The sequence below is a fragment of the Jatropha curcas genome, chromosome 7, assembly GCF_041381405.1.
Source record: "Jatropha curcas cultivar XTBG-Jc1 chromosome 7, XTBG_Jcur_1.0, whole genome shotgun sequence".
In the NCBI taxonomy this organism is placed as follows: Eukaryota; Viridiplantae; Streptophyta; class Magnoliopsida; order Malpighiales; family Euphorbiaceae; genus Jatropha; species Jatropha curcas.
The window spans coordinates 1175126-1191083 of record NC_143157.1 but is presented as its reverse complement, the minus strand read 5'-3'; the positions used below and the strand labels follow the sequence as shown (position 1 = coordinate 1191083).

Sequence of the window (15958 nt, the reverse complement as noted above, 5' to 3'; positions counted from 1 at the left end):
GAATGACCACGTAAATGTGAACGGACGTATTGTGGGCCAATTAACAACTAAATAAGTAATTAACTAATAGATTCTAGACCGAGGTCATAATTAACGAACAAAAATAAATTTGAGGTAATGATGTACAAAATTAAAAGTGTTGGCTAAATTTACCAAAAACATTGAAATTCAGGCTTTTTTATGATTTAGCCAAAATTATATATATATACTATTTTAGTATGAAAAAATATTTTTTATTTTTTACTTTGTGATCTACTCTTTTTCTCTCCTCTCGACCCATCATGATCTCTATATCTTTCATATCCTTTTTCGGGCAATTTTTCTAATTGGAGTTAAAAAAAAAAAAAGTCTAAATGTATTTTCAAAAGGATTTAACAAAAGTGTGTGTCGTTGAATTTTCAAAATGTTATCACAATGTAATAAAATTAGTGGATACCATTTGTTACACTAAAACTATGACAAATAAATTTATTTTTTCATTATTTTGGGAAAATTGTTACCAAATATTTTTTCTAATAAGCATCTAATAGTTCTTACATTTCAGAAATAATTTTTAAAAATCTTTTCTCTTATTATTGCCTCGTAATTGGAATAGTAAAATTGCTCAAGGAACCACTTCTTACCATCTTTACTTCCACATATATCAAATAATAGAAACCCATTATTAATGGAAGCTTAATACTTATTTGAGAGGTGAAATATATAAATTCATTTTTATAATTTTTTATAGAAAATAATATGACACTTTAAATTTTTCATAAATATATATTTAAAATTACATATTTTGATAATATTATACACTTTTTTGTATTAGTAACAATAATTTTTAAGATTTTTAGATTTTTATATACAACTAGTCTTTTTTATGATATGCGTTGTACGTTGATTATACTCATCATATATTTTTTTTTATAATCTTTTAATTTTTTATCTATATAATATTAAAACATAAGTTTTTGTTTAGATTAAAATAAATATGATTAATATTAAAATAAATACGTTTGGTTAATTTGTATTGAATTTTGCCATACAATATACTTATAATGCTACTTCTTATGTATTTAATTTATTTTTATATAATAAAAGTGATCTCAAAATAAATTGCAACCCCATCCCTAAAATACAATATTTCAGTCTCTAATTTATATAAATGCAGATTCTTAAAATCCTAATAGGTGCCCAAAAAGAAAATTAAATCATCACTCAATCTCCAACCCTTTGCCCTCAACCCAAAATTAATATTTGTACACAAATATAATGAAAAATAATAATAAATTATTTTTTACTCCTATGTAAAAATATGAGAAGATGGTCTAAATTGATAATGTTAATCACTTTGGTTATAATGACAGTATTCTTATCCAGTGCATTAGAGAAAGGAATATATGCATATATGTATAAATTCTCGAAACTTTAAAAAATGACCCAAAATAAAAAATATATATATAGTTTTAGTTTTTTTCAGTTTCATAAACACTATTTTCTTTTAAGTCAAACAGATTTAAAATATAAGAGAAAAAATATTAAGAAAATTAAAAATATTTAATCATCAAACAAGGGACATAATCTCTTACTAAATTAAATTGATAATAGTTAAAAATTATTTTAGTAACAAAAAAGAAAATAAAAAATATTAATATTAAAAATGAAACTCTTCAGAACTCAACATATAATGAGAAACAAATTATATTAAAAAATTACCAATTTGAATTTCAAAATCAGCCCATTCTTCAACTCAAAAGGCTATAATTTAATGAAATTTAATGTTGATGAACACAAAAAAAAAAAAAAAAAAAAAAAAAAAAAAAAAAAAAAAAAAAAAAACTAAGAAAATTACAAAGCAAATCATGCTAGGATCCAATATTGGTCCGTTAATGAGTTTATTCAAATATTTTATTTCTCTATTGTTCTAAGTTGTAAATTTAAAATAAATAAATAAGTTAATTAATTAATGAAAAAAGATTACATATGAAATGTTCTATCATCTCCAAATAAACTTTCAATTTTCTCTACAACCATATAAAAAAAAGAACATACTTTTCTCTTTTTTTTATCTCTTCTAAACAAAAATTATGTAAATTCTATATGAAAATTTATTATTTTTTTTAAATATATCCAATCAAATCATACAAATACAAAGAAAAAATCTTAAAAAAAGATATACTTTTTTCTTTTTTATTTCTCTCCTAAATAAAATATTTTAAATTATAATCAAAATCAAATCAAATATTTCAAAAATAAAATATAAAAATTTTAAATATCTCGTTAATATATATATTTATTAAAAAATAAATTTTAAAAAATAAAAGTTAAAATTTTGAAAAATTATATATATATATATATATATATATATATATATAACTTAATGTATGAAATATAAATTATGAATGCAGGCTACTATCGATGAGGTGCCAAGTCCACAGCCACAACCACAAACAAATCACAATAGTACCACGGTGAGATTTTCATACACAAATAAATAAATATTTATATATAAAGTTCAAATTCCTTTGCTAATGTATTAAATCTTTGCTTTCTTGAATTTTTAGTATACCGAAGGCAGCCTTCATCCTCAAGGTAATCAATTAAATAAATAGACATCCAACTTAATTTTTTCAATATAAGCTTTTAACTAGTAATATTAAAGTAGTTTGAAATTTTTTGATATTAGCCGAACTTAATTAATTGAAATTTTTTGATTTAATCAAATTAATCCCAACCATTTTAATCAAATTAATATTGATTATTAATCGGATTGAAGTTAAAGAAAATAAAAATATATTTAATTGACCGACTTTAAAGAACATATTTATTAAAACCGTAATTAATCAAAACAGAGTAATTTTTAGTATCGGTTAATTTTGATTAATTTAGTTTGGTTAACTTTTAACCAAATATTTGACCGTCTATTAATAAATTTCTATTCCAACACGGAACGAAAAGGGCAATATACAAGTGTTTATTCATTGAATCGAATTGGCCAGAATTCGCTCACTATACAATACAAGAAGCCGTGTTTGTTCTTCTGCCAAAATGCTGTGCAAAGTGCTTGTGCGTGCCTTCAGGGACTTGTGGTAACAAACAATCCTGCCCTTGCTACAATAATTGGAAGACCAAAAGGGGAGGTCCCAAAAGTCCTTGAACCCACTCTACCTAATTTAGTTCCCTTCAAAATCAATTGCAGCAATACATTTACTTTTATGCTTTCAATGTATTTATATACATATTTGTGTTCTGTGAACAAATTTACATAGCCAAGAAGAAGGAATCTAGTTAGCTAAACTGACACAATCCTCTCTGATTGCTTCATAGTCTTTTCCTGGAATAGATTCCTTATAGGAATTACAGCAGAAAGCCTCAAGAAATAAACCTATCCAAAATAGGAATTACACAGCTTAAATAATGCAAAGAAACAGAGTATAACCAAAGAACCCTCCAATGTCAGTGAAGAATAAGCATTTAGAATACCCAAAAGACAAAATAAACCAGCTGAACAAAGTATTAGAGGCTAGAATAGACAGGCTAAAATAAGTAAGAGGTTTCATTTGTATAAATTTCGCCCAATTTTTACTCAATAACTATACTTCCTCATACAATTCTAAATGAGTTAGTGCAAATTTATCAATAGATTGATTCACAATAATTTGCCATTTGGAAAGAACAGTATACCAAGCTTTCTGCTCATCAGCTTTGAATACAATGGAAATGGAGAAGAGGGAGCGCATTGTCTACTGCCAAATCCAAACAGTAACAACACCAGTAGCATCTCCTGTGAAAAAAAAGGCCATGAGGACCTCTTTGAATTTCTCTTACTTCTTGCTCTGCAAAGATCCTATCCCTTTCAGCATCCCTTTCAGTGAAAGACTCCAAGTCATATAATCTAACACAATTATCATTGCCTGAACACAACACAACAGGCTTCCCTTGAGAATCTTGCATGCCAATCACTTTAAGAACCCCAGCCACCTCTTCTTTTGTGTGCACTTGTTCTAATAATTTGCCTTCTCCTTCTTTTATAACCCAAAACTTGACTGTATGATCTAACGAGCATGTCAATAAACAGTTATCCCAACTAAGAAGAGACATAACCACATCATTATGGCCTTCCAGTATTTGATTACACTGTAATGTCTCCAAATCCCAAACTTTCACAGTACTGTCCATAGAGCCTGAATATAAGAATTTACCATTAAAGCCAATATTCAAACATGTAATAGGCATTTTATGTGCTCTTATGTTTGCTACCAATTTGAAGGGATTTTCTTCAAAACTTCCTTTCCACACCAAAATATCACCATTAGCTGCTCCAGCAAATAACATATCTTTGTATACCGCCAAAGCATATACTCGACCAACTGGTCCATCTAAGGAGAACTCCTTAATGTCAGATTCACTCAAACTCCACACTCTAACAGAATTTGATAGTCCAATAAAAACCCATGAGCCTTCGCAGATAAAAGAGTCAATTTCAAAACCCAAATTGATTACAAAACAGGTGAAAACAAAATCCATAAACCGTAGTGGTCGCAAACTTTAACTTAAATATTGAAATCATGAAATTCAAACGGAAGATTGGAGAAATCCAGAAATTGGGGGGAGGCACGCCTATATAGTTAAGAGAATTTGAACCCTGAGTAGAAGAAAATAAGATGCAAAACAAAAAGGATAATCAAATATTACAATTAAACTAAATCAAAAGCAAAACCATCAAATTTGAGGCTTAAGGTTTCAGACACCAGAGAGGTTTTTTTCATTTCAATGCTATTTCTTTTGCCTAATTTTGTAAAATCAAATAATCAAAATTGAAATTTAATTCCACAATTGCATAGTACATCCTAATTTTTTTTTTTTCAGACTTTCGCTGGCACTCCCATTTCCTTAATTTTTTCTACATTGTCTTTTGATTCTTTTTCAACTGGAAAAATACAGTTCCTCAATTTGTTATAAATAAGAAAAAATAGTGCAAGTTAGAAACTTTATTTACTAGTATGAATGGCTTGAGGAAGAAGGTTGAAGATATTAAATCAAGTTCACATGGCTGAATCTTTGTACTGTGCTGCTCCATTACATACAGTGGCATGAAAAGGGAGGCACCTTAAATGCAGCACTTTCCAATTTGCATTGCTCACAAGCCCATAGTCTTTTTTGTCATTCACCCCTAAGAGATGGAGAGGTATGAGAAAAAATAAGATGATATGTTAACAATAATTAATGCCCTCTTTAGGAAACAGACTCACCTCCTCTAGCATATTATTGCCAACTTAAAATTGTGATCAAAGCAGTCTTCAGTTGTGCAACAATTTGGCAAAGAACAATTTGATGAATGTCACACAGTACCAACTCCCTGACATTGAAAAGACACAGATCAATTGAATATGTGCATTCAATCATAAATGCATGAAGATGAAGGCCTTTGTACATCATTGTATAATTTTTTACTCAAAAAGGAAATGAGCATATAGATAAAAGGGGAAAAGGAAGAAGAGGATTGTTTAAATGACAAGTTTACCACCAAATTAATAGCATTTATCTCAATTTGCAATTTGTACTTGCAGTGACAGCCATAACCTATTCTGAGAGGAGGGATGCCAAGAGAAAAGCTTATGGATTTAATTACCTTTCATGTGCTCTCTGGGATCATATTCAAGCACTTCATGACATTGATCACTCTTAATCTGGCAGGAGGTGCAATAATAATCCAGCTGGAAATAGTATTGAGAATGATATTATTGACAACATGTCAGACTGGTGGAAGTCGTGAAGAACTCCTGTGGCATTAAAGTTCCACAGGGTTCCCAGACTATGATTAAATAAGTTGATTTGTTTCTTCATGCACAAATCCATTCACCTACAAAATGTGCCCAGAGGAAATAAGAATCTGCTGCCTCCCTTTTTCTTTTTCTTTTTGAAATAGGAAACAAATATTTTATCATTCTGCATTAAAAAGGGTGCTAATCATCTGTCTCTAAATAGCAATAACTTCCTGTCAATGGTCTAAAACATTGTCATTTACTTAAGAGACTGAATGTTTGTACTGAATTGTTCATTCTTTGCTAAAAATTAAAAGAACCTAAAAACTGGATAAACTGTTGAAAAAATTGTTTCCATATAATTGATTGCAACTATGCAAGACCAACAAAACACAATTTTGGACTGACTATAAATGCATATGAAAATTTAATTCATAGGTTCATATGAAAGGAGACAAGAAAAATGGTATCTTGAGTACCAGACCTCTAGGAAACATCACCTAATCTCAACACTATTACAAGATATTTAATGCTCGGAGCACCAATTGTCCCTAGGGAACTGACTGTGACTGCTCTCTTACAAGATTGCCAATTTCATGAGCAGAATTCTAAATTCATTTGATAATTAGAACATAATTCTAAAAGACTAAGAGAAATGCAGTTATATTGTCATACCTCACACAAGAAAGACAGCATGAAAGATTCATGATACGGCATCTGCGACCTCTAGTGGTTGATGAGATGCAAGAGAAAAGTTACTTTTTCATTGACTAATCACGAAGCAAGCCAAATTTGATCATCTCAGCCAGTAATTCAAGAACTGAATTACGATAGCCACCTAGCTGGAAGGCATCAAGCATCACTTCGCAAATTTCTTGGTCAGGAGAAACACCATCAGCTAGCATCATGCAGAAGAAGTATTTGGCTTTAGTTATTAAACATCGTTTGCACAATCTACTAATCACGGCACTATAATCTCTGATTGAAACTTCAAATCCTCTTTTTGACATTTGATGGAAGTATGCAATTGCTCTATGAACGTCACCCTTAGCACAATGTGCTTTGATTATTGTGGTATAAGCAATTTTACTCAGGTTGATTTTTCGAGCCTGAAGAGAAACCACTAGATTGTCAGCAGCTTTTAGATCACCATATACACAAAGGCCCTTAATTAGAACATTATATGTGACTGATGTAGGCTCAAGGTTATGCAGCAACATCTTATCAAATAACTGAAATGCTTTTCTCATGTCTCTGGCCTTGCAAAATGCTTGGATGATGATATTATACGTGACTTGATCTGGGGTTAGACCTTTAGCGTGCATTTCCTCAAGTAATTGGCAAGATTCTCGCAACTTCCACTGTTTGCAGAGTCCTTTGATCATTACAGTGTATGTGACATGAGTTGGTCCTATAGCTTTTGCTTCCATCTCTGATAGCAACTCAAGCAAATTCTGAATGTTACCCTCTTCACAATATGCATTCATAAGAGTGGTATAAGTTACAGCACTTGGTTCCAATCCATGAAGCTTGATTGTATGCAACAACCATCTAGCCTCAGCTACTTTTTTGGTTTTGCAAAACCCATTAATAAGACAATTAAAAGTGACTATGGTAGGAGATATGCCTTTCTCTCCCATTTGTCTGTATAAATTTATAGCCTGCCTGATGTTACCGTGTTTTACATACCCATCAATCATAATATTATAGAGAATGATGTCAGGCGTCAAGTTGCTGCTCATCAGAGAATCAAAATACATTCTAGCTTTCAATATCATTCCTTTATCACGAAGTCCCATAAGAATAGCACTGTGTGTAAAAGAACTTGGAAAGATTCTGCTCAAGTACATTTCATCATATAGCTGGATTGCCCGTGGGACTTCTCCTTGCTTGCAGAGGCCATGAATTAGGATAGTATACGTGACAAGATCTGGTTGCAAGCCATTGGCTTTCATTTCACCAAGTAGCTTCAAAGCTTCATCAACCTGTCCACTTTTACACAAGCTGCTGAGCAAAACAGTGTATGAGATGATACTCAATTGAAAACCCTGAGAAATCATCTCTTTATGCAACCTTGATGCTTCCTCAATATTGCCTATTTGGCAGTTTCCACATATCAGTATAGTATATGTAACAAGATCTGGAATTTGCCTTTTAATTAACGTTTCCTGAATGATCTTCCAGGCCCCACTCATCAAACCAACAAGATGAAACCCTTTGGCAAGAATTTTGTAGGTTACCATATCAGGCTGTACTCCGTGCTTCTCCATTTCATTTGCAAATTCCAAAGCCTCTTCTATTGAACCAGCTAGACATAGACCATGAATAAGAATATTATAACTGTATGCATCAGGAAGAAGTCCACACTTGAGCATCAAACAGAAAAATGACTTTGCAACATCTACAAAACCCAATTTACAATACCTCGACATAATGGAGTTGAAAGAAACAACAGAAGGCCCAAACTTCTTCCCTTCAATATCCCGCAAGAATAAAACTGCATCTTGAAACCTAGACTGCCTGCATAGGCCATCTACAATTATGGAACTAGTTTGCTCACTCTGAGGAGTGCCATTAACTTTAATTTCATTATATACATCCCACATGATATCAGTATGCCTTAGATTGTACAAAAGACTATTATATGTTTGTATCGAAGCTCCAAATTTCAGGTCTTTCATCTTCACAAGAACAAACAGAGCATCATGAACCATCTCAGATCTTGAATAAGCAAAAGCAAGCATATCCCACACAACATCGCTCGAATCCCAGCTCTTAAAGCCGCTAGAGAGCAGCTCACATAGCGAAGGAGCTGACCCATAGCCTATCAGATATCATACCAAATCTATAAACAAAATGAGCAAAATTCAAAACTTTCCAGAAACAAAAACAAATTTGTGAAGCTAACTACAGTATTTTATCATGTTATCATCTGGAACAAGATCATTATCCACAGGAATTGTATATAAATGTGAGTAATCAGACTCATTTAAAGCCTTGACAAGATTTTGTGGCATTAATTTGGAAATTCATGGTTAGAATGAATAAAAATGTTAATTATCCATCTGGGAAGTCAATGTTATGAAGTTCAACATAACTAACAAAATTCTATCTATAATTTGCAAGGGAATTCGACATTTCAAAATTCCAACACCATATAAAACAATACAAAATAGAACCCAGAATTCAAAGAAACAATTTCTTCTCGCTAGACATAAATTTTGAGAAAACAAACCTTCCTCTAGCAGCATTTGTTCCAAAACCAACCGCAATTCCTTTAATCGCCTCTTTCTTGCCAACAAATGTGAGACAACAAGCCTTGAAACCCTTGAATGTCGAAACCCGAATTGGTTCCTCAATAAATAAAAGAAATCCACTGCAGAATCCGCATCCTCGACACTCAAATAATCTACTATTTGATCAACCTGAGAAGTATTAAGCATCAAAAGCTGATTTTTAAAATAAAACCCATCAACAAATCTCCTAAAACCCAAACACCTAAGAGTTGAGAGAATCAAGTGAACAAAGTCTCCAGAATCCGGAGTAGTGGATGTGGTAACATGTTCATCGGGAAGACTAGCTGCGGTGGAGGCGAAGGGTTCAGAAACTATGAAAGAAGAGAGAGAGGCAAGAATATTTGGTTTTAAGGGGAAATGAAAGGGCTTTCTCCATTTGTTAAGCATGTAAAGGTTGGGTTCAGGGATTGTGAGGAGAAAGAAGCCGTTTTGGTTTGTTTTTCCAGGATCGGAAAGCTTAGAGACAGATATGTATCGAAGTGCTACGGTAGAATAAGGATTAAAGCCGAAAGTTTTTGCTGTTGTGGTTCGCGAAGAGAAACAACAAGTCTTGAAGAAGCTACAATCAAAAGCTTTAAAAACAGAATAATCGAGCACAAATTTTGGTGAGGTTTGTTGCAGAAGCATTGTGGAAAAAGACCAGAAGAAAGTTTGGCTATCAAAGTGAAGGAGATAGGAAAATTGCTTCAGATATGGGAAAGTAGAGAGAAATCGTATATGATTGATGAAGTGCGCAAGAAAAGCTGCGGCGAAAGATGAATTGGCAACGGCGCCGGCGTAGTGAGATAAGTCGGAAAAGAGGGTGGCCGCAGGCCAGGCAGAGGGAGAGGAAGGAATAGGGAACAGTGATAAGCTGGGAGCATTTACAGCAACGGTTAAAACTCAAAACTTAAAATTTAGAAGAGATTGTTTAGAAAGATTAAAAAAAAAAAAAATAGTATATTTTGGGTCATTTTAGACTCCAAATTAAAATTAAAAAAAATTAGATTTAATCTTTTGAATCAATTTTAACCCTTAACTTATTTTGATTTTTGCAAATCATTAATAAATAGATTCAATCAAATTTCTCTATTCTGCATTAAAGACAATTATATTAAACTTTTTCAATATTTTTAAATAAAAGTTTAAAATTTATAATGTTGTCATTTCTTATGATACATAGTAAATTCACAAAACATATAATATGACTCTAATTTGTTCAATATGAGGAATTTTAGATTTCATATGTAATAAATCTAGTAGTAAAAGTCAGTTTTAAACTGTTCAACTCAAGAGGAGTGTATTGGATTAGAATTCTATTAAATTTTAAAAGATTTTAAAATTTTAATAGTATTCAATCTAGATTTCTTTAAAGTCTATAAAAAGTTACAGTATTCAATTCAGACTCTTATAAAATCCATAAAAATCTAATAGTATTCAATTATGATTTTTTAAAAATCTATACGAATCTAATAGTATTAAAAAAATTACTGATTTGGATGGATTTTATAAAATTATTGATTTCATTAGATTTTAGAGTGCTAGATACGGGTAGTAAAAATACTACCCGAATTCACACCGAACCCCTTTATTCACCATCCAAATCCGCTAAAATCGAATCAGGTACCCATTGAGGAGAGGAAAATTGTCATCTTTAGTTGAGCTATATGAGAATTACTGGTGAATCAAGGACCAATTGTGTTACCATAGATAAGGACATCGGTGTCCTTAATGTGGAGGTTTTAAAGACTCTCCTCGTTAGTGCTAAGAGTATAAATAAGCTAAGCTGGCTTACGAACTGTATTAGTTTAGTCTGAAAAAAGTTAAAAAAAAAATTATTTTTGGCTTCAGCTCGAACCGTCTCATTTAACAAATGAGCTGAACTCAAGTCTAGTGATATTCAGCTTAAAAGCTTATGGAACTTATCAAGATTTTTTTTTTTTTAATATTTAATTATTTTAGACTTATTCGAGCTTCGAGTTCAAAATTTTTCAAGTTGAATTTCACTCTCAAGTCGAGTTTGAACTTTCATCCAACCGAGCTTCAAGCCTGTAAAATTTAAGCTTAGCTCGACTCATTGACATTCTATCAGTGGTTGAATAGGAAGCATAATTATTAAATCTGACCCGACTCGATGGATAAATCGACCTCAAAATCGGATCAATTTTATTTTTGAATCATTTAAGAAAGAAAACCAGATTGAATAAATGAACCTATACAAACTAGATTAACCTGGATCATGTTTTAAATATTAATTTTTTTTATTATATTATAATTATTTTAAATTATACTTATTTAATTAATATATATTATTAATACTTTTATTACCCACTATCCATTGATTAAACCAATGACCATTCATTCGATTATTTAGCCGGTTCAATATCTAGGCCGGATTTTAACAACACTGCTAGGATGTAACATAAGCTGTGAGGAGTGCTAAGATCATATTTCGACTAGTATTTGTCTTTTGGCAAAGTCTATATCGGTTGTGGAGTGAAACTTGTATGAGAGCTCGAGTCAGGAACTGCAATTTTAGACAAAAAAAAATCAACACTTTGTACCTTAGGAACTGCTGCGAGAGATTCTTGATCGCTAATATAAGCTGCTACACCTCCTGATGATTGAACTCTACCTATAATGAGTTGAACCACTAAAAGATTGTTGCATTTCACATGGAGATTTTGAATGCCCAACATTCTGGCCATCTTCAAAGCTTCTAACACTACCCACAACTTTGCATGAGGAACTGAGCAGGTATCAAATTTTGCTGCAAAACTTTTCCAGCTACCAACGTTGTCTCTAAGAAGGCCTCTTCTATAAGCTAACCCACCACTAACGGACGTATTGTTATTAGTTTTGAGAAAGGGTGAGTTGGTGAAGACCAAGTGATCGAAGATAGACTTTTTAGATGTCTTATATTGATTTAAGGACAAGGCTTTTTGCATCAGAAACTTCGTTGGCAAAAATAAAATATTTATCCCTCCTTACCTTGGCTAATGGTTGTCTATATATATATTAATTCCAACATTTTAAACTAAGCTTTATTATTGGTTTTATTATATATGAAATATTTTTCATGTCGAACAAATTAAAATTATACATATGTTTTGTGAATTTATTGTATTGGAAGAAATGAGCTTTTATATATTTTAAACGTCTATATAAAAGTGAAAAACAAGAAAAGATAAATGTCACCTCTGTTAAATTGAATCAATTCATTGATTTGCAGAAATCAAAATAAGTTTAGGGACTAAATTGATTTAAAAGGTCAAAATTGATTTTTTCAAATCCTTCTAAATGAATTTAGGGGGTTAAATTGGTCTAAAATGTTAAATTTGACATTTTTAATTTTTATAAACAAGATCAAAGACTCAATTCTCAATAACAAAAAAATAGCTTTTTGGAAAAAAAAATTTACTATTTATCTTTGTATTATCAAAATTAGGGGTGTGTACGAGACTGCGGGAATTCGGACCCGTTGCTAATTTTTCGTCCTGAGAAAAACCAGATACTAATTTACTAATCTCGTCCTGAAAGTAACTATGAAACGTGACTGGTTTTTTATCAAAATTGACCCACACCGATCCAAATTCAATCTCATTCTGTCACATCCCAAAAATTGAAAATTCTCATCTCATTTTTTTCTTTAAAATTCTAGTCGTCTTTTTTATGAATTTCAAATTATGGTCATGAAAATTATTTCATTTTTTTATATTTAGTTTTTCTTATGATACAAGTTACTTGTTAGGGTAATAATAGTATGAATATATATATATATATATATATATATATATATATATATATATATATATATATATATATATATATATATATATATATATATATATATATATATATATATATTTGGTAAATATAAAATGATCAATTAATTAATGTCACGACCCGTTTTCGTGGGCTGGACCGGCACTAGGGCCTAGGTAAGCTTAAGGCCCCCGAGGCCCGTAGTAAGCCTAAATTATTCAATATGTCTACATGATTCTCCTAATTTCAACAAAACAGTAAGCCCATATGACTTAAGATATAAGTTTTATAAAATTTTCAAACATCTGACCCAATCTCAAATGATACATAAAAATTTAACCAGGGCCTATTCATAATAAATCATAATCACAATATGGGCTTACTGGTTCACCTACAGCTAATTACACAATAATTAATTTATAGCGTAGTGCTAACAATAAAGCCCAATTTAAATACACAACCCTATAACTGCGGAGTTCAATAATAGTCAGATAAAAATATAATTTATACAGTCCAAATTAGATAACAGGAATACAAATTTTACATTTATAACTCTGCGGAGAAGAGTGCAGAGCTTCAGTCGAACCGGCAACTTCCTAGTACCTGGGAGATTTGTTTGGGAGGTGAGTTTTGCAACTCAGTGAATAATAATAAATAATACACATCACAAACAGTCACACATATGCACCCTAAAAGACTGAATGTACACACAACAGTCAATCATATGGCATCATATCAGCACCCACAAACAATATCACCTTCAAATAATCACATCATATCAGCACCCACAAACAATATCACCGAACCCCCGATGAGCCGTCCTCCCACATGGCTCATCCTCTCACATGTGCACCAGGGAGCTGATCCCCCATACTGGCCGACCGGTCTAATCCTCACTTGACCAGCCCTCTCATTTTTTTTTTTCTATCCTCTCTTTTCTTTTTCATACCAACAGGAGGCAACCCGGTGGTCTCCATCCAATCTAGATCATCAAGCGCTCACAACAGGAGGCCACCCTGCGGGCTGCGATCAAATCTAGACTGTCCGGTGCGCAACAACGAGAAGCCAACCCGTGGTTAACGGTAACGGTAACGGTAGGTGCACACGGGGGCGCCGATCTCCCATTTACCCGGCTAACGGTAATCATATTGGATCTATATAACGGTACGGTCTCACAGTCCCATGGTGACCCACTTCATCCCAATTCCACACAAACAAATCACAATATATGCACAGCACAATTATTCAAACAATTCTTTCAACGTACTACACCAAATACATCCAAATATACAATTATGCAACATAAAATAAATATGAGCTTTAATATAAATATATATATATATATATATATATATATATATATATATATATATATATATATATATATATATATATAAGGTTTGTAAAAAAAAATGCTATGCAAATGCATGTTGATATGCATTATTTATTATTACTCACAGTGGTGGAGAGCGAAGTTCTAGCTTTGATGTTGTCCTGGAGGAGCACTAGATGGACCCGGGCGATCCCAAATTTATTAATTTCTGTCGCAAATTGTAGATCGGACTTGCACGCGTGCTGGATCTAAACTGCGCGCACTAGGACTGCAAGCAAGTGGCTGGAGTCGTGCTGGAGTAGCTAGACCACCTGAGACCGCGCGATCTGACCGAGGATGAAGCGCTGCTGCAGGCGGAGCCGCTGGCTGTGGCGCGCGGAGGAGCGGCGAGGCGGTGCTGCGCGCGATGGAGATGGTGCGACTGGCTGTGGATCGCGCCTCTGCTGTTGCTGGCTAAGGTCGACGCAGGCGCAGGCGCAGTCACAGCAAGAAAGAAGAAGAGAGGAAGAAGGAAAGGGAAAGAAAGAAAGAAAGAAGAAAGAAGAAGAGGAAGGAGGAGGCGCTGCTGTGATGGTGAGGAGTAGAGAGGTGCAGCGCTGGAAAAAAAAAGAAAGGGAATTTTCTAGATGGTTTGGGTCGAACCGGTTCGATTCGGTTCGATTCGACCCAAATCTTTGATTTTCGATTGGTTTTCGGCTTTTTCAATCGGTTTTCGGTTCAGTTTCTCATAGTGTTCGCATTAAAATATTGAAATAAATTTTCAGGCTGTCGGTTTATTAAATTTAATTGAAAAATTTTTGAAAATAAAAATTCGGGTTGTTTCAGTCTTCCCCCCTTAAAAAAAATTCGTCCTCGAATTTTGAAAATAACAAGAACTAGGATGCAACAATTGTTTACGACAATGGTGGCTGTACTTCTCACATAATGCTGTTGAGCAGATAGAAGGATGAATCAAGAATATGAGATAAATATTTTTGAGTTCGTTAGTCAGACCGGTGGAAGCAATTTTTAATAAATTTATGAAGACAAACCAATGGGAAGAAACTTTAATTTATAGGGAGGGTAGGATGATTATGAGATGAATCTAGCCCCAAAGTTACCTACCTTATTACCATAGTTAATTTAAACTTAAGTTGTACTATATTTACAAGTCGTCAAGTCAAGTCAAATATTCATAACCTAAAGCACATATTCGACACTAATATTCACCTATTCCTTCTTATACCAAGTTTCATTGTTCCATACAAATAGTAAATTAAAACTCAGCTTGCTTACTAATGAATGAAAATACTATAATTACCTTTATGTTCTAATAAGGACATAAATATAACTTTCCTTCTTTATCTAATAAAACAAGTAACTTGCAAAAGTTGCACTAATTAATAGAAATTTCTTATTCTAATCACTTGCACCAAGAAATTACATTCATTCACATTTGTTGTCATCTCAAGCTAAGCCCCATGATCCTTTATCAATTCTTATTCTCAGTTATTACTATTAATAACACTTATACATTTATAAGCTCAATATATGGGTTCAATTAATATAACTCATAAAACTATTTTCTAACTAGATGCTATCAAGTTACAGAAGTAAAAAAAATTGCTTATCTCTTTCTCTCAAGTAGAAAGTCTATCTTTCTTTCTGAATATAAGTACTAAGTTCTTTCGTCATCGGGATTACAATCCTCAAATCATTTATCTATTTGTTTATCACAAGACATTCAGTAGCTTCCTACATTTGATCTCTTTTCAGATTCTAAATTTACTATATATGAACCACAAAATTCTCGAAACTCACCTTGCAAGGACCCGATTAACTCACCTCATAAGGTT

At 32.3% G+C, this 15958-nt stretch overlaps 1 protein-coding gene, 1 long non-coding RNA gene and 1 pseudogene across 4 annotated transcripts; all 3 read right to left on the bottom strand.

Annotated features, from left to right (window-relative positions):
- Positions 1-3277: 3277 nt before the first annotated feature.
- LOC149494529 (zinc finger CCCH domain-containing protein 17 pseudogene) lies at positions 3278-4512 on the bottom strand (annotated as a pseudogene).
- LOC149494528 (Tetratricopeptide repeat (TPR)-like superfamily protein) lies at positions 3529-9943 on the bottom strand. Of its 3 annotated transcripts, none has more exons than XM_089724127.1 (6): positions 8986-9943; positions 6426-8574; positions 5618-5848; positions 5238-5344; positions 4985-5158; positions 3529-4630 (listed from the first exon to the last, which is right to left on the bottom strand). In XM_089724127.1, the coding sequence occupies exons 1-2, from the start codon at positions 9671-9673 to the stop codon at positions 6521-6523; spliced, it is 2742 nt and encodes a 913-aa protein (XP_089580253.1). In that variant the 5' UTR covers positions 9674-9943; the 3' UTR covers positions 3529-4630; positions 4985-5158; positions 5238-5344; positions 5618-5848; positions 6426-6520. The 3 variants fall into 3 exon arrangements, with proteins under 3 accessions (XP_089580253.1, XP_089580254.1, XP_089580252.1); XM_089724128.1 differs by having other exon boundaries at positions 5095-5158; XM_089724126.1 differs by having other exon boundaries at positions 3529-5158.
- Positions 9944-13188: 3245 nt separating this feature from the next.
- On the bottom strand, positions 13189-14596 carry LOC149494527 (uncharacterized). The gene is made up of 2 exons (XR_016321821.1): positions 14249-14596; positions 13189-13393 (listed from the first exon to the last, which is right to left on the bottom strand). It is a non-coding gene; the product is annotated as an uncharacterized LOC149494527 (long non-coding RNA).
- Between the last annotated feature and the right edge of the window lie 1362 nt (positions 14597-15958).

What these genes read in the sequence shown, in the direction of transcription:
- LOC149494528 (XM_089724126.1), bottom strand. Translation starts at nt 9,673, where the DNA reads ATGCTTCTGCAACAAACCTCACCAAAATTTGTGCTCGATTATTCTGTT. An exon ending in ACAAATGCTGCTAGAGGAAG is followed by an intron (nt 8,575 to 8,985) that starts GTTTGTTTTCTC and finishes GATATCTGATAG; the next exon opens with GCTATGGGTCAGCTCCTTCG.